Source organism: Rhinatrema bivittatum, chromosome 11 (assembly GCF_901001135.1).
Source record: "Rhinatrema bivittatum chromosome 11, aRhiBiv1.1, whole genome shotgun sequence".
In the NCBI taxonomy this organism is placed as follows: Eukaryota; Metazoa; Chordata; class Amphibia; order Gymnophiona; family Rhinatrematidae; genus Rhinatrema; species Rhinatrema bivittatum.
The window spans coordinates 54936989-54962670 of NC_042625.1; the positions used below are offsets into that span (position 1 = coordinate 54936989).

A 25682-nucleotide genomic window follows, 5' to 3' on the forward strand; every position below is an offset into this window, starting at 1 on the left:
GTACATATACCCCTGCAGGAAGTGCAGCTCTTCAGTATTTTCCGTCTCCATAGCAGTTAGGGACTCTATGCACGCTAGCACAGCGTTAGAGTAAATTTTACCAAAGAAATCCAAATTAAGAAGAAATCTTACCTCTACAGACGAGCCCCGCTCTCCTGCGGTGACGCCCTTTGGGTCCCTTCCCCAGTCGAGATTTCCGAAGTGATTTCCGCAATCCCTCAGAGGTAAGCATCAGTCCGGCGGTCGACCCTCGGCGGGGACCTAGCCCCCAACATCGGGTGAGGACGAGAGGCAGCGGGTGCAACTTCGAGCGTGGTGGTGAAGGTATTTCCCTCTCCCCCCGCAGCTGGAGACCGCCTGGAACAAAACCGGGAAGCGCCGGGACAAGGTAAAGGTAGAAATCTATTTAAAAGTCTCCGGTCTCCAAAGCTCAAGGAGACGCACAGGTCATCAGCCGGGACCAGTGCCACCGGGTTGATCTGCCCTAGCAGGGCTAGATCCTGGTAAGACCCGAAGGTCCTCCCATGTGGAGACCCTCCGAGGTGATCGCCATATTGTCCACGTGGTCGCCGTCACCATTTTGGCCCTGTCCGCAGCCCTCTCCGCCATCTCGATCCGTGAGCACAGAGGCGAGCTATGCGCACAAATACCTTGTGCGTACAAGCGAAGTGCATAGCCACGCGCTCACTGTGCCGGGCACATAATTTCGACCCGTGCGCACAACATCGCGCACACCTCTCTGCATGCGCGCACCAACCCACGCGCGCAACTTCGCATACCGGAACGCACAACTGTATTGTACGCGCACAAGCCATGGCACCACCTGAAAATAAGCTCAAAGCTCAGGGCCTTTGCCCAGCATGCCACATTAGAGCTGCACAGCATGAGGAGGCCTCGGCCCTGTGTATACAGTGCGAACAGGCCCTAGGGGACCCAACTCATGGCCCTCCCCAGCCGGTACTGGACCCCAGCCTCTCGAGCGGTACGCCGGACCTAGCATCACACAGTGGGACCCCCCTCAAATGGGGCTCCCTGGATGGAATTCTTCAAAGGTCTACATACTTTCGTCCACATACAACCGGGGCCTCCTACAATGCGGTCACAGGCCCACCAGAGGACCTCAACATGCCAGGACCCTCTATGCCCAGGGAAGTGATCCCACTGCCCAGAAGCCCCACCTTCGGGGACACAGACATCTCAGATGAGGAGTCACAACCCCTGGAGGAAGGGGAACTCCCGGGGACAGAACCCTACCGAACCATGAGACGCTTCTTCACCAAGGACGAGCTTCCAGACCTGGTCACACACAGCTTAAGAGCTTGCCATCCCGGGCACAAGTGCCTTGGGGGAACCTAAGACGAACCCACTTTTGGAGGGGCTTCGTCAGACCTCCCGCCATTTCCCACTATTACAAGCCATCCAGCAACTAATTGACTTGGAATGGGATGCCCCAGAAACCATGTTCAAAGGGGGCCGGGCTCTGGCAGCCATGTGCCCTCTGGTCCCAGCTGCCAAAGATCTCCTGGCATGTCCGAAACTGGATGCCATGGTTTGCGCGGTCTTGAAGCGCACTACTATCCCGGTGGAGGGAGGAGCAGCACTCAGTGGTGCTCAAGACAGACAACTGGAATCTATCCTCAAACAGTTCTTTGACGTCTCCGCTATGTCTTTACAGATCGCGGTCTGCTGTGGCGTGGTGACATGCGCCTCCTTAGCACAGACGAGGAACAACACTCCTGGGGAAGCCTTGGAACCAGCTGTATCATTCCTCACGGATGCCGCTTCGGATCTGGTACGCACAGCAGCTAGAGGAGTCTCATTCGCTGTGGCGGCCAGAAGACAAATCTGGTCCGAAACTGGTCAGCTGACGCATCCTCCAAAACGACACTCACAAGGATGCCTTTCAAGGGAACACTCCTGTTTGGAAGCGAACTAGAGAAACTAGCCAACAAGTGGGGCGAGTCCCCACTGCCGTGGCTACCGGAGGACAGGAATAAGAGAAACCAGCGATCATTCCCCCGGACCTCCAGGGGTAGAGGATAACAGCGCTTCAACCCATATACAAGCTCATATCAAGCGGCCCGCCCCGCAGGCCGGAGCCAGTCCTTTCGTAACAAGCACAATAAGAGGGGAGCCAGCTCGGACACAGGCCCCAGCTGCACCCCACAATGAAAATCAGCCAACCCATCCAAAGGAAGAAGCCATAGGGGGCAGACTGGCCCTATTCTACCAAAGATGGGTCGAGATAACTTTGGACAAGTGGGTCCTATCCATCATTCGAGAGGGATATTACCTGGATTTCCACCACCTCCCTCCGGACAAGTTTGTGGAATCTCCCTGTCACGACCCTTCCAAGAGAATGGCAGTGGAAGCTTCACTGACCAGATTACTAGCCTTAGAGGCTATAACACCGGTGCCTCCACAACAAATAAATACTGGCCATTATTCCATTTATTTTATCGTTCCCAAGAAGGAAGGAATGTTCAGAACTATCCTGGACCTCATGGTGGTCAACCGTCACCTGAAGATTCCTCGCTTCCGCATGGAAACCCTACGCTCTGTAATAAGGGCGATACAACCGGGAGAGTTCCTTACCTCCCTGGATCTGTCAGCCTACCTACGCATTCCGATCCATCAAGAGCATCAGCGTTTTCTACACTTCTCGATCCTGAACTGTCACTACCAGTTCCGGGCACTACCTTTCGGGTTAGCTACTGCACCCCGGATGTTCACCAAAATCATAGTGGTGGTGGCAGCAACACTGAGGAAGGAAGGAATCCGTGTGCACCCTTATCTAGACGATTGGCTGATCAGAGCGAAATCCCCAGAGGAAAGTCACCAGGCAACCAACAGAGTCAAAACTCTACTGGAGAGCCTCGGGTGGGTGGTCAACACAAACAAGAGCTGTCTGCAGCCTTCCCAATCTCTAGAATACTTGGGAGTCCGGTTCGACACCAAACAAGACAAGGTCATCCTGACACAGACAAGGAGATCAAAACTGATGACCCAGTTACGAACCCTGTAGAGCGAACTTCGCCCCACAGCATGGGGTTATCTGCAAGTTCTTGGCCTCATGGCATCCACACTGGAAGTAGTCCCATGGGCACGAGCTCACATGAGACCCCTACAACGCTCACTACTATCATGATGGAATCCACTGTACCAGAACTACACCGTACGGCTTCAGCTTCCGGACAGAGTTTGGGCCCAACTACGATGGTGGCTACAAGAAGCCCACCTGAGCCAGGGAACGAGACTATCCTCCAAAACTTGGCTCCTACTCATCATGGATGCCAGCCTATGAGGATGGGGAGCACACTGGCAGGAGCTAACTGCCCAAGGGCAATGGAACGAAGATGAGTCAGGATGGAATATTAATCGCTTAGAAGCCCGGGCAGTCAGACTAGCCTGCCTAAGGTTTGGTCACAGACTCCAAGGCAAAGCGGTCAGAGTAATGTCGGACAACGCCACACCAGTGGCCTTCATCAACCGTCAGGGAGGAACCAGAAGCCAACAGGTGTCTCTGGAAATAGACCCCCTAATGTCATGGGTGGAAGTGAATCTTCAAGAGATCTCGGCCGTCCACATTGCCGGCAAAGACAATGTCACAGCGGACTACCTCAGCAGAGAAAGTCTAGATCCAGGAGAATGGAAACTGTCAACCACAGCATTCCAATTGATAGTAAACCATTGGGGTACACCAATCATGGACCTCCTGGCAAACCAGTCCAACGCCCAGGTACCCATTTTCTTCAGCTGCAGGCGGAACCCCAGTCCCTGGGAATCTATGCCCTGGTACAGACCTGGCCACAGGAGATTCTGTTATTCACCTTCCCACCATGGCCCCTATTGAGCGCGATCATCCACAAGATAGAACACCACAGAGGGGACAGTACATCTTGGTGGCCCTGGACTGGCCCAGAAGACCGTGGTATGCAGACATGTGAAGGCTGCTGGCAGAGTACCCCCTGCCGCTACCTCCACACAGAGACCTGCTCCAACAGGGACCGATCCTCCACGAGGATCCAGCTCGATTCTCTCTTACGGTCTGGCCATTGAGAGGGCTCGCCTAAGGAGGAGAAGATACTCGGGGGCAGTAATTGACACACTACTCCGAGCACGCAAGTTCTCCACATCCCTAACATACATAAGGATTTGGAGAGTATTCGAATCCTGGCGCGAGGACCATGACATCATACCACGCTCAGTCAAAATTCCTGCGATTTTGGAATTCCTACAGAACGGGCTACAAAAGGGTTTATCCCTCAACTCCATCAAGGGGTACAGGTGGCTGCCTTGTCATGCTATGGAACCAAGAGCGAGAGCGGCAGCATAGTCTCTCACCCGGATGTCTCCTGCTTCCTGAAAGGAGTCAAGCACATCCAACCACCCCTAAAGTGGCCGGTACCTCTTTGGAACCTTAACCTGGTCCTAGATTTCCTAGCAGGAACCTCCTTCAGACCTCTCCGTGGCCTGTCTCTCCAACTAATAACATTGAAGACAGCCTTCCTGCTGGCTGGCTGTTCAGCCCGTCGTATATCCGAGCTACAAGCACTGTCCTGCTGAGAACCGTTCCTCGCGAGCAACCATAGCCCACTGGATCAAAGAAGTCATCAAGGCGGCCTACGTGGAAGCAGGCAAGCCACCGCCTTTACAAGTCAAGGCACATTCTACTAGAGCCCAGGCAGTGTCCTGGGTGGAAACCAAGATGCTGTCACCCACTGAGATCTGCAGGGCGGCGACATGGTCCTCCATCCACACCTTCTCCAGGTTTTACCGCCTGGATGTTCAGGCTCGGGAGGACACAGCATTTGCAAGGGCAGTACTAAGTGGGTCACGGGCAGCCTCCCACCCGGTTTGGGAGTAGCTTTTATACATCCCATTGGTCCTGAGTCCATCTGCTACACGCTAGGAAATGGCGAAATTACTTACCTGATAATTTTGTTTTCCTTAGTGTAGACAGATGGACTCAGCATCCCACCCACAGCTGCCGTTACTCATGGAATTCTTGGGGGACATCCCTGGGAGCGAGTGATTCAAGGGTAAGCCATGCTTTCCTTCATCTAGGACACCCATCCTACTGGGTGTCGGCGTTTCTCGGTTGAGGGCATTGGCGGTCTCCAGCTATAGCCAATTCAACCAGTTCAAATTAATCAAGTTAACCAAGTTATAAAGTTAATCAAGTTATTCAAATTATTCAGTCATACGTATATCCACAATGCTTTTCGAGGAGAATACTGAAGAGCTGCACTTCCTGCAGGGGTATATGTACTAGGGCTGACGTCAGATTGATATCTAATCCATCTCCACCTGCTATCAGGAGTACACTATACCCATTGGTCCTGAGTCCGTCTGTCTACACTAAGGAAAACTAAATTATCAGGTAAGTAATTTCTCCAGTTCTGGCCATCCTCAGCGAGTTAGGAATGGGTGCCCTGCCGGCGGAGTCCCGGCTGGGGGCTATGGATCCTGTATTGCTAGGACTCAGGGATCCGTCAGTGTCTTTTCCTTTTCACTTCTTGGCAAAGGATCTCCTCTTTTGTGAATGGGATACTCCAGATCTGGGGTTGAAGGTCAGTAAAGCGATGGACAAGCTATATCCTCTACCGGAGGAGGCATTGGAGCTGCTGAGAGTCCCGAAGGTGGATGCAGCAGTGTCTGCAGTAACCAAGAATTCCACCATCCCAATTACAGGAGCTACAGCTCTCAAGGACTTGCAGGACAGAAAGTTGGAGCTACAGCTCAAGAAGGTGTTCGAGGTGTCAGTGCTGGGAGTCTGGGCTGCGATCTGCAGTAATTTTGCACTGTGTGCGGGCCTTCGCTGGGCCCAACAGCTCCAGGCCAGTGCCGATCTCTCCGAGGGGGAGGCTCTCCAGGCAAACAGGCTGGAGGCGGTCATCGCCTACAGCGCAGATGCTCTCTACGATTTGCTGCGCACATCAGCGAGATCCATGGTGTCCGCTGGCTCCATGCGAAGACTCCTCTGGCTCCACAATTGGGCGGCTGATGTTTCATCCAAGGCACACCTTGGTTCACTACCTTTCAAGGGGAAGCTGTTGTTCGGCAAGGAGTTGGAAGACATGATCCAATCGCTGGGAGAGAACAAGGTTCACAAGCTGCCGGAGGACAGACTCAGGTCAAGAGGATCGTTTATAGCGTAGTCTCGTTTTCGTGGTTCAAGGAGACCCCGTCCAGCGAGGTCGTCCGGTTCCTCCTTTCGCCCGGGTTCAAACAGGCAGCAATCGTGGCCTCAGTCCTTTCGAGGCAGGCGCTTCGGCAGACTGAGCAACCCGCAACCGGCGGCGGGGGCTAAGGCCTCGTAATGAGATCCTGCCGGTCCATTCCTCCATTCAAGTACCAAATGTGGGGGCCAGACTATCGCTGTTTTTCGATGAATGGACCAAACTGACGTCGGGCCAGTGGGTCCTCACGGTGATGTCAAGGTTACGCTTTAGATTTTGTACAGCGCCCTCGGGACAAATTCCTGGTCTCTCCGTGCGCATACCGAGAAAGGTGGGAGGCGGTATACCGCACACTCATGCGCCTCCTGGACTTGGGGGCGATAACACCGGTCCCGCGCGCAGAACAGTTCTGGGGCCGCTACTCTATTTACTTCATAGTCCCCAAAAAGGAAAGTATTTTCCGACCAATCTTAGATCTGAAAAGAGTCAACAGATGTCTTCAGGTACCTTGTTTCCGGATGGAGACCCTTCGGTCTGTCATCACCTTTGTACGGCAAGGAGAGTTCCTGGCTTCTCTGGATCTAACGGAAGTGTACCTCCATATCGGTATCCGGTCTTCACACCAAAAGTTTCTCAGGTTCTGCATTCTGGGCAATCATTACCAGTTCCTGGCTCTGCCGTTCGGACTCGCCACCGCACCCAGAACGTTCACCAAGGTTATGGTGGTGGTTGCAGCACGGCTCCGGAGGGAGGGCTTGTTAGTGCACCCCTACTTGGACAATTGGCAAATTTGGGCGAAGTCCGAGGCTCAGTGCCAGACGGATATCAGCCAGATGCTCCAGCTCTTGCGTTCACTCGGCTGGGTGGTCAACCGTGCCAAGAGTCGTCTTGTTCCCTCGCAGTCGCTGGAGTTCCTAGGAGTGCGGTTTTGACATGGCGCAGGGGAGAGTCTTCCTCACCACGGAGCGGATAGTCAAGAGCTTCAGGGACAGGTGAGGGACCTTTTGTCCATGCGGCTGCCCAGGGTGAAAGATTGCTTGAGATTCTTGGGATCCATGACGTCCACCCTGGAATTAGTCCCCTGGGCCTTCGCTCATATGCGTCCCTTACAATCAGCATTGCTGTCCCGCTGGAATCCGGTGTCGGAACAGTTCCACCTGCCGCTTTCCGCTTACGGGCTCCGTGAGAGCCAGCCTTGACTGGTGGCTTATCTCGGAACATCTGGAGCGTGGAGTTCCCCTGGTAATGCCCGACTGGACGGTCGTCCAGTCTCTTCGGCTGGGGAGCGTTTTGTCTGGGAAAGTCGGTGCAGGACAGTGGTCCAGAGATCAATCTCAGTTGTCAATCAACCGCTTGGAGACCAGGGCAGTGGCTCTGGCATTGCAAGCCTTCCTCCCGCTCCTTTGGGGGAAGTCTGTCAGAGTCTTGTCAGACAGCGAGACTATGGTGGCCTACATCAATCGCCAAGGAGGAACCAAGAGTCGCCCGGTGGCGACGGAAGCGCAACAGTTGATGCACTGGGCGGAGCAGCATCTCGTCAGCATTGCAGCTTCTCACATCGCAGGCGTGGACAACATACAGGTGGACTTCCTCAGTCGTTACCATCTCGATCCCGGAGAGTGGGAATTGGCCGACGAGGCCTTCCAACTCATCTGCGAGCAATGGGGCACGCCATGCATGGATCTGATGGCCACATTTCAGAATGCCAATGCTCCACAGTTCTACAGTCAGCGCAGAGAGACAGGGGCCGAGGGGGTCGAATGCCCTGTTTCTTCCCTGGCCGACAAACATCTTACTGTACGTGTTTCCTCCCTGACCGCTGATCGGCAAAGTGATCAGGCGAATAGAGCTCCATCCGGCAGAAGTGATTCTGGTAGCCCCAGAATGGCCGAAGCGTCCTTGGTTTGCGGACCTGCTCAATCTCTCCACCACGGCTCCCCTGCGGTTTCGGGAGTCCGCGGCTGCTCTTCATCAAGGCCCCGTCTGTTTGGAAGAGGCAGATTGCTTTTATCTCGCAGTCTGGCTTTTGAGAGGCAACGGTTAAAAAATAAAGGTTATTCGTATGCGGTGGTGGTCATATTATTGCAGTCACGAAAACCGTCTACTTCTCTAGCTTATGTCAGGGTCTGGAAGGTCTTTGAGGATTGGTGTTCAGATCGCGCAGTAGATCCTACGCAGGCGTCTGTTTCCGACATTCTCAGTTTTCTGCAAGCGGGTCTTTCTAAGGGTCTCTCCTGTAATTCCCTCTGTGTACAGGTTGCGGAACTTGGTTGTCTCCAAGGTAAGGTCCAGGGGGTAGCGTTGGTGTTACACTCGGATGTGGCTCGTTTTCTACGTGGGGCAAAGCACTTGCGCTCTCCTCTTTGCCATCCATGTCCTTCTTGGAACCTCAATTTGGTGCTTTCCTCATTGTGTGCACCACCTTTTGAGCCTATAAAGCGATCGACCTTAAAGGATCTCACACTGAAAGTGGAATTCTTGATGGCAATTTCTTCGGTCCGCCGGGTGTCCAAATTGCAGACGTTATCGTGCCGGGAACCTTTCTTGCGGATTTCTGATTCAGGGATCTCGTTGCGAACGGTCCCATCTTTTCTCCCAAAGGTGGTGTCTTCCTTTCACTTGAATCAGTCCATTGAATTTCCCTCATTCTCTGATGTGGATCGATCGGATCCGGTAGCCAAGGACTTACTGAAACTGGATGTCCGCAGAGATCTGCTTCGATTTCTAGAAGTAATGAATCCTTTCCAGGTATCTGATCATCTCTTTGTCTTGTGGAATGGTCCACGTAAAGGTGGGATGGCCTCCAAGACTACAATAGCTTGTTGGCTGAAGGAAGCCATCGGTTCTGCGTATTTACTGCGTGGGAAGATGGTACCGGTGTGGCTTCGCGCTTATTCTACACGGTCACAGGCCGCTTCTTGGGCGGAATGTGACCAAGTCTTGCCCCAGGAAATTTGCAGGGCGGCTACTTGGAAATCTTTGCATACATTTGCAAGGCATTACAGATTGGATGTGCGAGCTTCAGATGCTGGGGGATTTGGAGAAGGGGTGCTCCGTGCGGGCCTCTCCGGCTCCCACACTCAGTGAGTTGGCTCTGGAACATCCCAGGTGTCTGGACTGATCCGGGTATGTACAGGGAAAGGAAAATTAGTTTCTTACCTGATAATTTTCATTCCTGTAGTACCATGGATCAGTCCAGAGCCCCGCCCTTTCCGGTGTATATTGAAGTAACGGAGAGTCTGCTCGGATCCTGTTAGTTTTTCTTTCTGACTGTTTCTGCTACAGTATTGCTTGTTCTTTTGGTTCTGCTAGTTCTGTTCCCGTTTGGGGTTTGCTGAGCATTGTTATAGTTACGTTTATGGGTTGGTTTTGTTCCATGCTGCTTTGACATTACGTAAGACTGAGGGACCATGGGTGCCACGTTGCTATATATGGCAGGGTTGTTTTGAAAAACTTCTGTCTCCACCATCTGGAGGGGAGGCAAAACCCAGGTGTCTGGACTGATCCGTGGTACTACAGGAACGAAAATTTATCAGGTAAGAAACTAATTTTCCTTTTTCACTCAATGCACAATAAAGCTTTGGAATTTGTTGCCAGAGGATGTGGTTAGTGCAGTTATTGTAGCTGGGGTCAAAAAAGGTTTGGATAAGTTCTTGGAGAAGTCCATTAATGGCTATTAATCAAGTTTACTTAGGGAATAGCCACTGCTATTAATTGCATCAGTAGCATGGGATCTTCTTAGTGTTTGGGTAATTGCCAGGTTCTTGTGGTCTGGTTTGGCCTCTGTTGGAAACAGGATGCTGGGCTTGATGGACCCTTGGTCTGACCCAGCATGGCAGTTTCTTATGTTCTTATTTACTCTTTCGGATAATAGAAGGAATAGGGGGGCACTCCCTGAAGTTAGCATGTAGCACATTGAAAGCTAATCAGAGAAAATTCTTTTTCGCTCAATGAACAATTAAACTCTGAAATTTGTTGCCAGGGATGTGGTTAGTGCAGTTAGTGGAGCTGGGTTTAAAAAAGGTTTGGATAAGTTCTTGGAGGAGAAGTCCATTACCTGCTATCAATCAAGTTGACTTAGAAAATAGCCACTGCTAATACTAGCATGAGATATACTTAGCTTTTGGGTACTTGCCAAGTACTTGTAGCCTGGATTGGCCACTTTTGGAAAAAGAATGCTGGGCTTGATGGACTCTTGGTCTGATCCAGTATGGCAATTTCTTATGCCAGATGACAGCCTCATAAGTGCCAAGATTGAGGTGTGTCTATTATAGTGCTTTCACATGATAGAGTCTGGAGCCCATTGCAGGCAGGAGACTGTGGATTAGACCTTGAGCACTGAAAACAAATTCCTTAAATTGTATTGAAATTTGAATTGACTGGGCACCTTTTTTGCATTTTGTTACTTCAGTTTTTGATATTTAAGGTGACTAACTCCTTTTTTCTTATTAGCAAATTTAATACTGCAGAATCTTTCAAAAAAGTTTATATTTGCAGGAAGGCAAGAAAATGATTGATTACCTTTTATTAATCAAAAGCTGGATTCTGATGATTTATAGTGACAGGGCAATATAAGTGGAACAGGAAATGAGCAATCCAGCCAAATTAGAAAAGATGAAGCTTAAGGCTAGAGTTGGAGGTTGGAAGCAGGAAGGTTACAAGTGCAAATCTTGAGAATCTGTAACAGAAAATTTGACATTGGCACTGTGGGGTGCCAGATTCCATTTGTAAACCCCCACATCTACTTCTGTTGATATTCTAACATATATACTTGATGAATAAAACTTTATTCATTGTAACCTATAGAGCATACCAAAGGACAATAGTTATATGTGCATGAAATAACAAAGATGCAAAACATATATATAATATTCCTGGGGAAATTCTGCGCAAAAATGTTTAAAATTCTGCGCACAAAATCTTAAAACTCTGCAAAATTCTGCAAACTTTATATTGGTCAAAATAACACAATTTACATGACAGCCTTTAAGAAATTACATTTTAAATTAATACAGAAAAAAGTTATTACTTAAAGATGCAGAATTTTAACTATTTTGAGCAGAATTTCCCTAGAAATTCACTGTAAGAGTGTCCCTTCCATTCGCTCTCCCTACTCCCCTGGCCACTTTGCCCCCTCAGGCCCCAACTCCTCCACCTGCCAGTATCTCTCCCCTCCACCTCTAGGCTCAACCCCTTCCACTCTATTGCCAGTCCCAGAGTTTGACCCCATTCTCAGTACTGCCCCTCACACAGGCTCCCTCTTTCCCTCCCTCACTCACACACATGCTCCCTCTCTTTAATACACATACCTTCATACAGGCTCCCTCACTCTCTCGCACACACACATACACACACACACATCCCCTCATACAGGGCCCTCTTTCTTGCATACACGCCAACACAAGCTCCCTTTCTCTCACACATACATCCTCACACTGGCTACCTATGTCTCTCTCACGTACCCCTTCACACAGGCTCTGTCTCACATGTACACAATCCCTTCACACAAGCTAGCACCCTCACATACACACGATCCCTTTTTCATACACACGAGCTCCCAATCTCTCTCACACATACATACTCGTTCACAATCTCCTCATATAGGCTCCCTCTCTCTGAAACCCAAACTCAAGCATCCCCCTCTTACCTCCCATGCTCTCTCACACCCTCTTGCTCTCTCTCACCTTCCCCTCCCCCTCTCCTTTCTCATACACACACACATTCTCACCGGGGCCTTCCATCTTCGCCGCGAGTGGAGCACACTCCATTTGCAGTATATGGGGGCCTTCCATCTTTGCTGTGAGTGGAGCAAACTCCGTTCGCGGCACTCGGAGGCCTTCCATCTTCACCACGAATGGCACACTGGGGCTTTCATCTTTGCCATGAACAGATGCGTCCCATGGGACACGCTCCATTCGGGGCAAGCTGGGGTCGTCTCTACTATTTTCTGTGCAGAATTTGGCAATTCTGCGCAGGGGGGGATTCTACGCAAATTCTACGCTCCACAGTAGCACAGAATTCCCCCAGGACTAATATAAGGTACACTATAATTGTATTTTAACATGCCAGTTTTTTTAAAATCAGTTTTGAAAAGCAATTGAAAAAAATCTGTTTCTCCTTTGTCTCTCTTTAGGTGCGGACGGTGTCTGCCAAGGCATTAGGTGCTATGGTGAAGGGGATGGGGGAGTCTTGCTTTGAGGATCTGTTGCCATGGTTGATGGACACACTGGCTTCTGAGCAGAGCTCCGTGGATCGTTCAGGAGCCGCCCAAGGTGAGGAAATTGTTGGGGTTAATTGAAACCATCGGAATGCATATGTTGTTCAGTAAATTAACTGCAGATTGTAGTAGAAAGAAAACCGTGATACACAGGATAAAATGCTTGCTGGGCTGTTCCAGCAATGATCATTTTAGTGTTATGGAAGATATGAAATGTTTGCTAACAGTGGTAAAAGGCTAGTTAGAAATAGAGCATGTTTTTTTTCTTGAATGTGAATAGACAAGAACATGGATGTGGGGTTGAGTTCTTTGTATCCTCATATTATATTGAGCAGATCTCAGCATTTTGGTCATCTTAATTGTTCTCTTAGGGATAGATTTAAAAAAAACAAACAAAAAAAATAAACACTCAGGCGTCCATGGACGCACCGATTTTATAACGTGCACCAACGCATGCATGTTATAAAATCCGATGCCCGTGCACACATGAGTGGCCGATTTTGTATCGGCGCGTGCAGGTGCCCTACTCATGCACGAGCTAGATGATCTGATTTTTTTCCACTTCCCTCCCAGTCCACTCCAATTAAGGAGCTGGGGTCCAATTAAGGAGCAGATTGTGAGGGAACTTTCCTATCCCCTTAACTACCCTTCCCCCCCCCCCCTCCTCCCCAACCCCTACCTACCTACCTACCCTCCCTAATTTTTTTGTATTATAACTTACCTGCTTCTTTGGAGAAGAAGTAAGTTAGGCGCGCCAGCCAGCTGCTGCTGTGTGCTTCCCCGGGACAGAGTCTAATGGCCGCTGTCCCGGCCGGCCCCATCCCCGCCCAGAACATGCCCACCCTTTTTAGACAGGCCGGCATTTCCGCGCGTACCTGGGATACGCAAGTGACTGGGCCGTTTTTTAAAATGTGCTCAGCCCGTGCATTGCCCGGCCATGTGCATAGTCCCTGGTTTTAGTGCGCGCAGCGCTTTGAGAATTTGGTCATTAGCAGATGAGAAATAAAAGGCTAATGTATTTCAAGATCTCATATAACCATTGTTTATAATTGTAGACCTTTGTTATATTGTTGCCAACCATTGTCTCTTGTTTCAGGTCTGGCTGAAGTTATGGCTGGTTTAGGGGTAGAAAAACTGGAGAAGCTGATGCCAGAAATTGTATCTACAGCAAGCAAAGTGGACATTGCACCCCATGTCAGAGATGGATATATCATGATGTTTATCTATTTGCCAATCACTTTTGGGGACAAATTCACACCTTATGTTGGACCCATTATACCATGTATTCTTAAGGTAGGAAATGCCATGGAGATTATATGAAAGACATTTAATTTCTAGAGTGGAAAAGAAAATGTGTAATGTTCTATTATTTTATCACTCACTATATTGGTTCAAGACTATAAATCAATGAGCAGACACACTTTGGGCTCTTTGATTTTCTCTGTATGAGTGTTTTGTAATTAATTTGGTCATACTTTCTCTATGAATAAGCAGGATGAAATCAGTCCCACATGTGAGTGATGTCATCCCGCAGTGCCGAGGATGAAGCCTAGAAGGGTTTTCTGCTCATACGCAGCTGGCACTGCATGCCTGAAAGCCTATCCTCAGTCAAGTCTTTTCTGATAGAACAAGACAGATATGGACATGCTTTGGCAAAATGTTCTTCACTTTAGTCACAAGGTTCCCTCAGTGGTTTTTCTTTTGGCTTTAAATGGTGTCCTGCTTGTTACTATAAAATGTCTAATTACTATACCGAGTGTATGCACAGTCTAGGACTCTAACATGATGATCAAAATTATTTAATTTGTTCCAAAATATCTCCTTGGGCCATAGAAGGCTATGTCTTCAAGATATTTTCCAAACCATTTTGAAGCCATCATCGGCTTCAGCACTGAATCCTTCCAAATTATAGGTATAGAAACCCTCAACATCAAAAACTTCCATTTCAGCTCACAAACCTTTGACATGAAAAGTAGCCACCTTCTATTTGGTGTCGTCTGTGGAAAGGTAAGATACTTCAAAGGAAATCCTCAAATTTCCCTGGACAGGGAGTCTGGGTTGAGCACAAGAGCTGTCGAGACCAAGCATCAGGCCATGGCTTCAACATCTGTCTAGTCTTGTGGCATCATCCTTTGTCATTGATGACAATAACATGGAAGTTTGTCTTACTAAGAGATTCTGTCAATACTGACTGCATTGAAAACATCTCCTATGTTTCCCTCTGCACATAAAAGCATCCTGTCTCCATCTGTCAGCATTTGCTAGCATTGTATGTGAGAAGGATTTAGACAAAAAGATATATGATCTTCTCACTTGTCATCTAGCTATGCTTCAGGAACCTTCAGTGCCAACAGCACCTGTACCTTACAGTAGAGTGGAGGATCATATTTAAGGTGTTCCCCATTGTTTTAAAGCCTTGCTGTGAAGGAGTGTCTTTGCTACCTCTCCTTAACCTGAGCAGGACCAGGCTAGATGCCTGGTCCACCTTAAAATCCAAAGTGAGGGAGAGCTCTGTGGGCAGGATCCTACTAAGGCAGGATAAGAGGCTGAGCCGAGCTAGGATCAGGAGGCACCACATCTCTAGGAGAAGAAGCTCCTGAATACATCTCTGTATTAAGGTAATGGTGGAAGTGCACTGCTGAAGCTAAGCAGTCTACCTATTTGTATGCTGAAAGAGTTTAATAAAGCTATAATTTGTAAAGAAGGAAGGCTGATGTCTGAGTGTCTGTGCCTCCAGCCTGGGAAAATTGCTTGACTATCCCACACTTGCACAATCTGGTTCCTCCATCTCTCCAACTGGTCATTTGCAGATATTTTCCTTCTCATGCTCTCTGTTCCTCTTCCCAACATCCTCTACAAGTCCATACTGTGAAGTATACTCGTTTAACCTCCATTAGAGAATGGATGTTTGATATAATTGGTCCAGCTCTTTGGAATGCACTGCTGAAAGCGCTTAGGCTGAAAACAACCTTCTTCATTTTAGAAAACTTCTTAAAACTCACTTGCTCTCCATGGCTTTTTCAGATAGATGCCATTGATTGCATTCCAAGTTCTTTGTACTGGGTCAAGCAGATACAAAGTGTTTGTCTTTTGTGATTAGTAATGTGTTCTAGTCATATGTTGTTTTATACTGAATTTTAATTATATATGTATTTGTCACCTGCTGAGATTTGTGAATCAGCAGGCTATGAATTGTATAAATAAACAAATAATGCATCTTACATCAGTACAGCTAGATCTTGTACTAGAATCCTTCCATGTAAGTCAAGATCAACAATAGTCTTCAGGGCTGATGGGTTGGATAGATTCATCTCCATGAAGCAAACCATGACATGAGAAATCATTCAGCCGCTGAAAGGGAGGTATATCCACTGCTACTAATTGCATCAGTAGCATGGGATCTTCTTAGTGTTTGGGTAATTGCCAGGTTCTTGTGGCATTATTTGGCCTCTATTGGAAACAGGATGCTGGGCTTGATGGACCCTTGGTCTCACCCAGCATGGCAATTTCTTATGTTCTTATGTTCTGTTCCAGATCCTGATAGGGTAGTTTCTAGGACTACACTCCAAAAGAGGTACACATTTTGCCATTCTCCAGTGCCTCATAGTTCCTCTTTCTTGCTTAAGTCTAATTCAGAATCAGATCACACGTGGTAAACTGAGTACAGATCAATGGAGCTGAACTCTGATAGAGATTACTCATTGGATAAATCATCTGACCCATTGCCTCCACTAGCCAAGAGTACTTCTCCCTACAGAAAACTTTCCCAGTTTTTGTAAAGACGATGTCATAAGATGATGTCACTTTCGACTTAGAGGTGAAAGACAAATCTAAAGCTGATTTGACATTTACTTGTTACATTCCACTCATTATTTTAAAGGTGTTATTTCCCTCATCATTTTATTGCAGAATGCGGTAGGGGTCCCTCATTTGCATAAATTTCCTGGTTTTGCAAATTGACTATCATATTTACATGATGAGGTGTACCACGATAAATATCGTGCATTAGACCCCATTTATCATGCCATAAGGATCTAATACAGCTTGATGAATGACCCAGTAAGTTGTACCTAAGGCAATGGAGGGTGAAGTAACTTGCCCAAGGTCACAAGGAGCAGCAGTGGGATTTGAATCCTGGCTTTCCTGGTTTGTAGCCTGCTGCTCTAATCGCTAAGCTACTCATCGACATCATTTTTTATATAATGTTGGGAAAGAACAATTAGAAGAAAAGCATGTTTCATTAAGGAAACTTAGAGGACAATTTATAAATCAATTTACATGGGAAAACTAATTTTAACCAGCTGTCTGAAAATTACCCCGTCAATCTGGAAAACAACACTCAAAGTCTTAGCCACATTGATAGGAGGTTTGCTAGAGATGTGTTTAAGTTGGGAGAGGAAATATATGCATATAGATTGCATTTTCAAATCTGTGTATGTATTTTTCCAGGAAAAATCTACCCACAGTAAAGCAGATACAAGTAACCATGTATATGTTGTACCTGTGGCAAATTTCAAAGTGAATGCAGCCTTTTTGTTCTATGAAAAATTAAATGGATGGAGTAGAACTTGTTTGTAGAAGCAATGTTTGTTAACTCAGTGAGAACATATCTAGAGGAACAGCAGCGTCTCTGTTTTGCAGCCGTCTCTGAAGAAGCAGGAACGCTTCTAGCTTGCCGTATTATCAATGAAAATGAATTGGTGCCTGTGCTTTCTCTCTCCAGGCTTTGGCTGATGAGAATGAATTTGTACGTGATACCGCCCTTCGTGCTGGACAAAGAATCATAACTATGTATGCAGAGACTGCCATTGCTCTCCTTCTGCCTCAGCTAGAGCAAGGCCTCTTTGATGATCTTTGGAGAATCAGGTGAGGCTGAGTGGAAGATTAATACTGTCCTTACCCAATTTCACTAGAATATTTATTTCCCTGAATGTACCCAGATCAGTCCAGACACCTGGTTTTGCCTCCGCACCAGCAGATGGAGACAGAGCAAGATTTGACAGGCTCTGCCACATATTCCAGGGTGCCATCCACAGTCTTACTCTGTCTCCAGCAGATGGTACAGGTGCAGAACCCACAGTCTCTGGGATCCCTGATTGCAAATTTTTGGTAGTCTAGTTTTAGTCGGGGTCTGTTTGGTTTTGTGTGGGTGATCTGTTTCTTTAAAGTTTAAAAAAAAAAAAAAAATAATTGAAAGTTGGAGACAAGTCCCTTGTCTGTTTTGAGAGCCTCCCAGAGGGTTGGAAGGTTCTGAGGGGACCATCCCCCCCTGGTCGAGGCCACAGCTAAGGGTCGAGGGACCTGGCCCTACCTGGTTAGCAGCGTCGGGGGTGATACCGGGGAGCCCGGCTCACTCACCCCCACCGGAGCAGGAGTTCCAGAACCAGGGACAGTGAACGGCAAGTTTCCCCCTCTGAAAAAAAAAAAAGTTTTGTTTTTCCGTGTGTGTGCACGCCAACTCTCCGCTGCCTTTGTTTGTGCCTTTGGTTAGTTTAATTTATCCAAATTTTCTGTTGTGTTGTTTCGCGGGCTGTGATGCCCTGGGGGGGTCATCATGCCGCGTGTGTGTCTTTCGCGCGAAGGCCTTTGCACCGGCTGCGTGCAGGGCAGCGAGGGTTCCTCCGGTCCCGTTCGGGGGTGGGGGGGGGGGTGGGGTCTGATTCGGGAGCTGCGATTGCCGGCTCACGCCGGACAGAGTGATAAAGGGGCTGAGGACCTGTTCCCGCTGAGCATGGGAACGGTGGCCATTTTGGGCTCCTTCCGAGAAGCCACGCGGGCAGCACTGGGGGAGGGGACGCAACCCCCCCCCCCCCCCCCCCCGCGCTTTCTCCACAGCAGCTCCCGTCGGGGGGGGGGGGGGGGGCGCTCCTGCGGGAGCAGGCTTCTTCTTCGGAGTCTTCGTTTTCTTCAGAGTTTGTGCTGCTTATGCACAAAGTGTTTAAGGCCAAGAAAGCAGGGAGAAAGCTGGCACCTGGGAGGCTTGTGCTACAGCCAAGGTCCCAGGGGAAACGGAAAAGGAATAGGTCCCGGGGGGACTCGGACCCACCTAAAGATAAAAGACCGTTGCAGTCCGTCCCACCGAGGACGGACACTGATTCGACGTCTCAGACGGACCCGCAGGTGAGGCCCCCTGGGGAGGGGCCGATGAGGCAGATGTGGAGGTACTGGTTCAGCCAGGTACCAGCAAAGGATCTCAAACGATGGAAGGGGACGACCCAAGGGTGGTAAGTCTCTTTAAGAAAGATGAGCTGGCACCGCTCATTCCGGCTATCCTACAGGAGCTCGGCATAGAGGCTCCGTCGGCGGAGTCACGTCTGGGAGCTATGGATCCGGTATTGCTAGGCCTCAGGGGACCTACGGTGTCTTTTCCTTTCCATTTCTTGGCGACTGATCTTCTCTTCAGGGAATGAGACACCCTGGATTTAGGTCTGAAGGTAAGCAAGGCCATGGACAAGCTATATCCTCTCCCAGAGGACGCTTTGGAGCTTCTTCGACTTCCTAGGGTGGACGCAGCGGTGTCGGCTGTGACAAAAAGGTCCACGATTCCAGTTATAGGGGCTACAGCCCTTAAGGACTTACAGGACAGGAAGCTGGAGCTCCAGTTCAAGAAGGTCTTCGAGGTGTCTGCCCTGGGTGTCCGAGCGGCGATATGTAGTAACTTTGCACTGCGGGCGGGCCTTCGCTGGGCTCACAACTTCAGGCCAATGCCGATCTCTCAGAAGTAGAAGCTGTTCAGGTGAATCGGCTAGAGGCGGTGATCGCATACAGCGCAGATGCGTTGTATGATCTCCAGCGCATGTTGGCCAGATCCATGGTCTCCGCGGTTTCCGCACGCCACCTCCTTTGGCTCCAGAATCGGGCTGCGTACGGTTCTTCCAAGGCCCACCTGGGCTCTCTTCCCTTCAAAGGAAAGTTGTTGTTTGGCAAGGAGTTGGAGGATATGATACAATCTCTAGGAGAGAACAAGGTTCATAAACTACCAGAGGACAGGCCTCTGTCTCGGGGCTATTTTTCCTCTAGGACTTGGTTCCGTGGGAACAGGAGGCCTTGTCCTTGTCCAGCTCGGTCTTCCGGGTCATCTTACCGCACAAGCTCGGCCAGGCAACCTTCTTGGCCTCAGTCCTTTTGCGGCAGAAGATTCGGCAAACCAAGTAACCCTCAATTGGGGGCAGGTGCTAAGGCCTCGCAATGAGATACATCCGGTCCATTCCTCTCTTCAGGTTTCTCACCCAGTACCAAATGAGGGAGCCAGACTATCGCTATTCTTCGAGGAATGGACCAAAATAACGTCGGACCAGTGGGTCCTCACCGAGATAAGTCAAGGTTACGCTTTAGATTTTGTACAGATTCCTTTAGACAAGTTCCTCATCTCTCCCTGCGAGTACCGAGAAAAGAGGCAGTTCAGGGAACTCTATAGCGCCTACGGGACTTGGGGGCCATAATTCCGGTTCCGCCTGCGCAACAACGCAAGGGCCGCTACTCCATTTACTTCACAGTCCCCAAAAAGGAGGGGACATTCAGACCAATCTTAGACTTAAAAAGAGTCAACAGGTATCTTCGGATACCGCGTTTCAAAATGGAGACTATTCGGTCGGTCATCGCCTCAGTCCGGCAAGGCGAGTTCCTGGCCTCTCTAGATCTCATGGAAGCATATCTCCATATCAGCATCCAGCCGTTTTACCAGAGGTTCCTCAGATTCTGCATTCTAGGCAGTCATTATCAGTTCCGAGCTCTCCCTTTCGGCCTCGCCACCGCTCCCCTCACGTTCACCAAGGTGATGGTGGTTGCGGCACAACTCCAGAGGGAGGGCTTCCTGATAAATCCCTACTTGGACGATTGGCTGATTCGAGTGAAGTCGGAGCTTCTGTGTCAGGCAGCGGTCAGCCGGGTTCTTCAACTTTTGCGGTCGCTCGGTTGGGTGGTCAACCTTGCCAAGAGTCATTTGACCCCTACACAGTCTCTGGAGTTCCTGGGAGCTCTTTTCGACACGAGGCAGGGCAAAGTATTCCTCACCACAGAACGGGTGGTCAAGCTGCAGAGTCAGGTGAGGCATTTATTGTCCCTACAGATACCACAGGTGAGAGATTATCTTGAAGGTTTTGGGTTCCATGGTGTCCACGCTGGCATTGGTTCCCTGGGCTTTCACTCATCTGCGTCCCTTACAATCTGCATTGCTGTCCCGCTGGAGTCCTGTGTCAGAGCAGTTCCATCTACCGCTTCCGCTTACGGACCATGCGAGAGCCAGTCTCGATTGGTGGCTTGTATCGGATCATCTGACATGTGGAGTACCCCTGGTAATGCCCAAATGGACAGTGGTCAGTCACCACGGATGCCAGTCTTTCCAGTTGGGGAGTGGTTTGTCTGGGAAGGTCAGTGCAGGGGCAGTGGTCCAGAGCACAATCTCGGTGGTCCATCAACCGCCTGGAGACCAGGGCAGTGGCTCTGGCCCTGCAAGCATTCCTCCCGATCCTTCGGGGGAAGTTGGTCAGAATCTTATCAGACAATGCAACCACAGTGGCATACATCAATCGCCAAGGAGGAACCAAGAGTCGACCAGTTGCGACGGAAGCACAACAATTGATGATCTGGGCAGAACAGAATCTCAGCAGCATTGCAGCATCTCACATCGTCGGGGTAGACAACATACAGGCAGACTTCCTCAGTCGTCACCATCTAGATCCCAGAGAGTGGGAACTAGCAGATGAGGCGTTTCAGCTCATCTGCGAACGGTGGGGCACGCCTCACATGGATCTGATGGCCACCTTCCAGAATGCAAAGGCCCCACGGTTCTACAGTCGGTGCAGGGAGAGAGGGGCCGAAGGGGTCGATGCCCTGGTCCTTTCCTGGCCAACGAACATGTTGCTGTACGTGTTTCCTCCATGGCCCCTGATAGGCAAGGTGATCCGACGCATAGAGCTTCATCCGGAGGTGATTTTGGTAGCTCCGGAGTGGCTGCAGTGTCCGTGGTTTGTGGACCTATTCAACCTGTCTGTCGAGACACCTCTTCGGTTTCGGGAGTCCGCGGCTCTTCTTCATCAAGGCCCCGTCTGTTTGGAGGAGACGGATCACTTTTGTCTCACGACATGGCTTTTGAAAGGCAGCGCTTGAAGAATAAAGGTTATTCCGATGTGGTGGTAGCTACATTATTGAGGTCACGGAAACAGTCTAGCTTATGTTCGGGTCTGGACAGTTTTTGAAGCCTGGTGTGCGGATCGCAGGGTGGATCCCATGTGGGCTTCGGTTTCAGACATTCTAGGTTTTCTTCAGGCAGGTCTCTCTTGCAGTTCCCTCCGAGTTCAGGTGGCGGCGCTGGGTTGTCTCCGGTGTAAGGTTCAAGGAGTGTCATTGGCTTTACACCCAGATGTGGCGCGTTTTCTTCGGGGGGGGAGGGCTAAGCATTTACATCCTCCGCTTCACCATCCTTGCCCTTCCTGGAACCTCAATTTGGTGCTTTCAGCCTTATGTTTGCCGCCTTTTGAGCCTATAAAGAGGATGACGTTGAAGGATCTTACGCTGAAAGTGGTGTTTTTGATTGCGATTTCTTCAGCTAGGCGAGTGTCTGAATTGCAGGCTTTGTCGTGTAGGGAGCCGTTCTTGCGGATCTCGGATTCGGGGGTGTCATTGAGGACTGTTCCCTTTTTTCTGCCAAAGGTGGTGTCTTCCTTCCACTTGAATCAATCGATTGAGCTTCCTTCGTTTTCCGAGGTGGAGCGGGCTGATCCTATGGCACAGGATTTACGGAAACTAGATGTTCGCAGGGTGCTGCTGCGATATCTAGAGGTTACGAATCCTTTCTATGTGTCTGGCCATCTCTTTGTGTTGTGGAGTGGTCCAAAGAGAGGTGGTGCGGTCTCGAAAACTACGATAGCTCAAGGAAGCTATCGGGTCTGCATATTTGCTGCATGGAAAAACTGTTCCCGTGGGCCTTCGGGCTCATTCTACGCGGTCTCATGCAGCTTCTTGGGCGGAATCTTATCAAGTGACATCTCAGGAAATTTGCAGGGCGGCTACTTGGAAGTCGTTACATTCTTTTGCAAGGCATTACCGTCTGGATGTTCAAGCCTCGACTTCGGGAGGATTTGGTGAGGGACTGCTCCGAGCGGGCCTCTCTGGTTCCCACCCTCGGTAAGTTGGCTCTGGTACATCCCAGGTGTCTGGACTGATCAGGATACGTACAGGGAAAGGAAAATTAGTTTCTTACTTGATAATTTTCATTCCTGTAGTACCACGGATCAGTCCAGGGACCCACCCATGTCTGTGTATTCTAAAGTAACGGAGAGTCCGCTCGTATGTTCATTTTTCCCTGGATATTTATGATATCTTATTGTTGGTTCCTTTGCTTCTGAGAGTTCTGTTTCCAGTTGGGGGTTGGACTAAGCCTTTATTAGGCGAAGCATAGTTAGTTAGGTAGTTTGGTTGTTTGTTCCATTCTGCTTTGACATTATGTAAGACTGAGGGACTGTGGGTGGCACCCTGGTATATGTGGCAGAGCTTGTCAAATCTTGCTGTGTCTCCATCTGCTGCTGTGGAGGCAAAACCCAGGTGTCTGGACTGATCGTGGTACTACAGGAACAAAAATTATCAGATAAGAAACTACTTTTCCTTTCTGATGATTTTGCAAAGTCAAATCTTACTTGGCAGAAGACTGTGCTTTCTAGTGACAATATCCAGTGCAATGGGCATATTTTCCTTAATCCTGATTTCCTATTTTTCAAAGATAAACTGTATATTTAAAGTAGTTTCTTACTTTCATTTGCTTTCCTGTTGAGGTTTGGCATGTGCAGAATGTAGATGCTGTTTTACTTCTTGACATGCTCCATATCTTGGAGTCATATTTCTTCTGTTTCTGCTCTGCTTTCTCCTCTTTTTTTTTTTTTTTTTTATTAATCTGGTGGAGGGAAACTGTTTTTTTCCCATGTCATAAGAGTGGCATCTTCCTTTCTTCAGGTTTAGCTCTGTTCAGCTTCTTGGGGATCTTCTCTTCCATATTTCTGGAGTCACTGGCAAAATGACTACAGAAACAGCCTCAGAAGATGACAATTTTGGAACAGCCCAGTCAACCAAGGTGAGTATTTATCAGAGAGCTCTTACCATGCACAGAATCAGGTTGGTTTCTCGGGAAAGCCACTGGGAAGTGAGATCCTTATTCTTCCTATTTTGGATGAGCTGAATAAAATGTCTTCACTTGTGTATCTGCTCTGTTTCAGGCTATCATCAGTGCATTAGGAGCAGAGCGACGGAACAGGGTCTTGGCAGGGCTGTACATGGGGCGCTCTGATACCCAGCTTGTAGTTCGTCAGGCATCCCTGCATGTTTGGAAGATAGTGGTTTCAAACACACCTCGCACTCTGCGTGAAATTCTGCCAACTCTCTTTGGTCTTTTGCTGGGGTTCTTGGCCAGCACATGTGCAGACAAGAGAACGGTAAGATTATTTCATGAATTGTGTTAGCAGCATTTGTTCAGTATTGGCCAATGTTTGTTTATGTAAAATATCTCCATCCTGCTCCATTCACAACTCTTCTGTTCATAGATATGGAAAAAATTGAATAGGAATGGTTATATCCATCCATAATGTTATGCATATGAATAAATGATCTTTGTGTTGCCTATGCTGCTGTGCTGCAAAGAGACAGCAGTATCTTGTGTTGGTGTATAAACCTTAATATAAATACATAAGTGTTTGTGTTCTGCCCTGAGTTCTATATTGATATAACCTCAGAAAATGAGACTGCTATTGTATTTTGGAACAGATTGCAGCTAGAACACTTGGTGATCTTGTTCGGAAGCTTGGAGAGAAAATCCTTCCAGAAATCATCCCAATCTTGGAAGAGGGTCTGAGATCAGACAAGAGTGATGAGAGGCAGGGAGTGTGTATAGGACTGAGCGAGATCATGAAATCCACAGGCAGGGATGCGGTAAGGATTTGTATGCTGGAAACTTGCTCTGTTTGATAATTGTATATGAAGCCCCTCCTTAAGGAACAAGTTAAGTACAGAGAGGGACATAAAGTTATTTGTAAGTTCTTTGGGGAAGGGACCCTGGCTAGCTTTTACTTCTCCCCCAACCCAAAGTGTAGGTCCTTCGAACTAGGGGTGGAAAGGAGTCCTCTCCAGGCCCAGTACTGGGCGACTAGTAGGCTGTGCTGGAGTTTCCTGTTTTTGCTGTGTGTTGTGTGCCAAACAATCCCCACTTGGACCACATAGGCAGTGCACAAAATAATGCTTTACTGATACAGTTTCTTTGAATGACACAATTAAATATGATAAATAACACACCAAAGTCTCTGCAGTTTCTCTCTGAATTACAGATCTTTTCTCCTCTATCTGTGCATTAGTCTTTATTAACTCAGGAACCCATCCACACTTCTGGATTAGATTGTGCAGTGGTCCCCCTGGGCCAGGCCCTCTTAGATGAATGGGAATCCCCTCCCAATGGCACAACATCTGTCTCGGCACAGAGCTAATGTCTCTGTCCCTCACAGTTAGTAGCTTGATCTTCTGGTGGGATCCCTGGTGGTAGGAAGCCTTGCAGCTTGCAGTTCTTACCAGCCCCCTTTATGGACTGGAAGGAGAGGCAGAAAAACACTGCTTCCCAGATGTTGGAAAATAATCTTCTTCCCCAACTTAAATAACTATAGGAATCCACTGCAACGGGTCACAACTTTTGTTTGGCAGATCTTTCCTAAACTCTCTGGGTGTCTTCAGCCCAGGGTTCCCCATTCCCTGCGCTTTGGAAAGTCCCGTCTTCAGCAGGGCTCCTCTAAATAAAAGTTCAAAATCCTAAAAATTAGTCCCAGAGTAGCCACTCCGCAACTCGTGGGGAGAGTACAGCAGTGGAGCCTCTTTGGCCTATCCTGGAAGGGTCTCTGGGTTTCTGAGGCTCCAGTAGTCCTGGGGGAATTCTGCGCTACTGTGCAGAATTCCCCCCCCCCTCCCCCCGCGCAGAAAATGACAGAGGAGACCCTGGCATGCTGCGAACGGAGCTCATGAAGATGAAGGCCCTCATGTGCTGTGGGATGCGCTCCGCTCGCAGCAACGATGAAGGCCCCGGTGTGTCATTTGCGGTGATGAAGGCCCCTATGTGCCGCAGAATGCACTTTGCTTGTGGCGACGATGAAGGCCCTGGCACGCCGTTCACGGCGATGAAGGACCCCCCCCCCCCCCCGTGTGCCGCAGGTCGCGTTCTACTTGCGGTGACGATGAAGGCCCCGGTGAGAGTGAATGTGTGATTGTGTGAGAGGAGAGGGAGAGGGGTGTGAGAGAGATGGGGAGGGTGAGAGAGC

The 25682-nt window shown here is 49.1% G+C and overlaps 1 protein-coding gene across 1 annotated transcript in view; it reads left to right on the top strand.

Annotated features, from left to right (window-relative positions):
- The window catches only part of GCN1 (GCN1 activator of EIF2AK4), a 433190-nt gene that overhangs the window by 290022 nt on the left and 117486 nt on the right, over window positions 1–25682 (top strand). Inside the window, 6 exon segments of the mRNA XM_029571925.1 lie at window positions 12316–12454; window positions 13496–13692; window positions 17123–17265; window positions 23347–23464; window positions 23607–23822; window positions 24151–24315. Of these exon segments, the coding sequence (XP_029427785.1) occupies window positions 12316–12454; window positions 13496–13692; window positions 17123–17265; window positions 23347–23464; window positions 23607–23822; window positions 24151–24315 (978 nt within the window).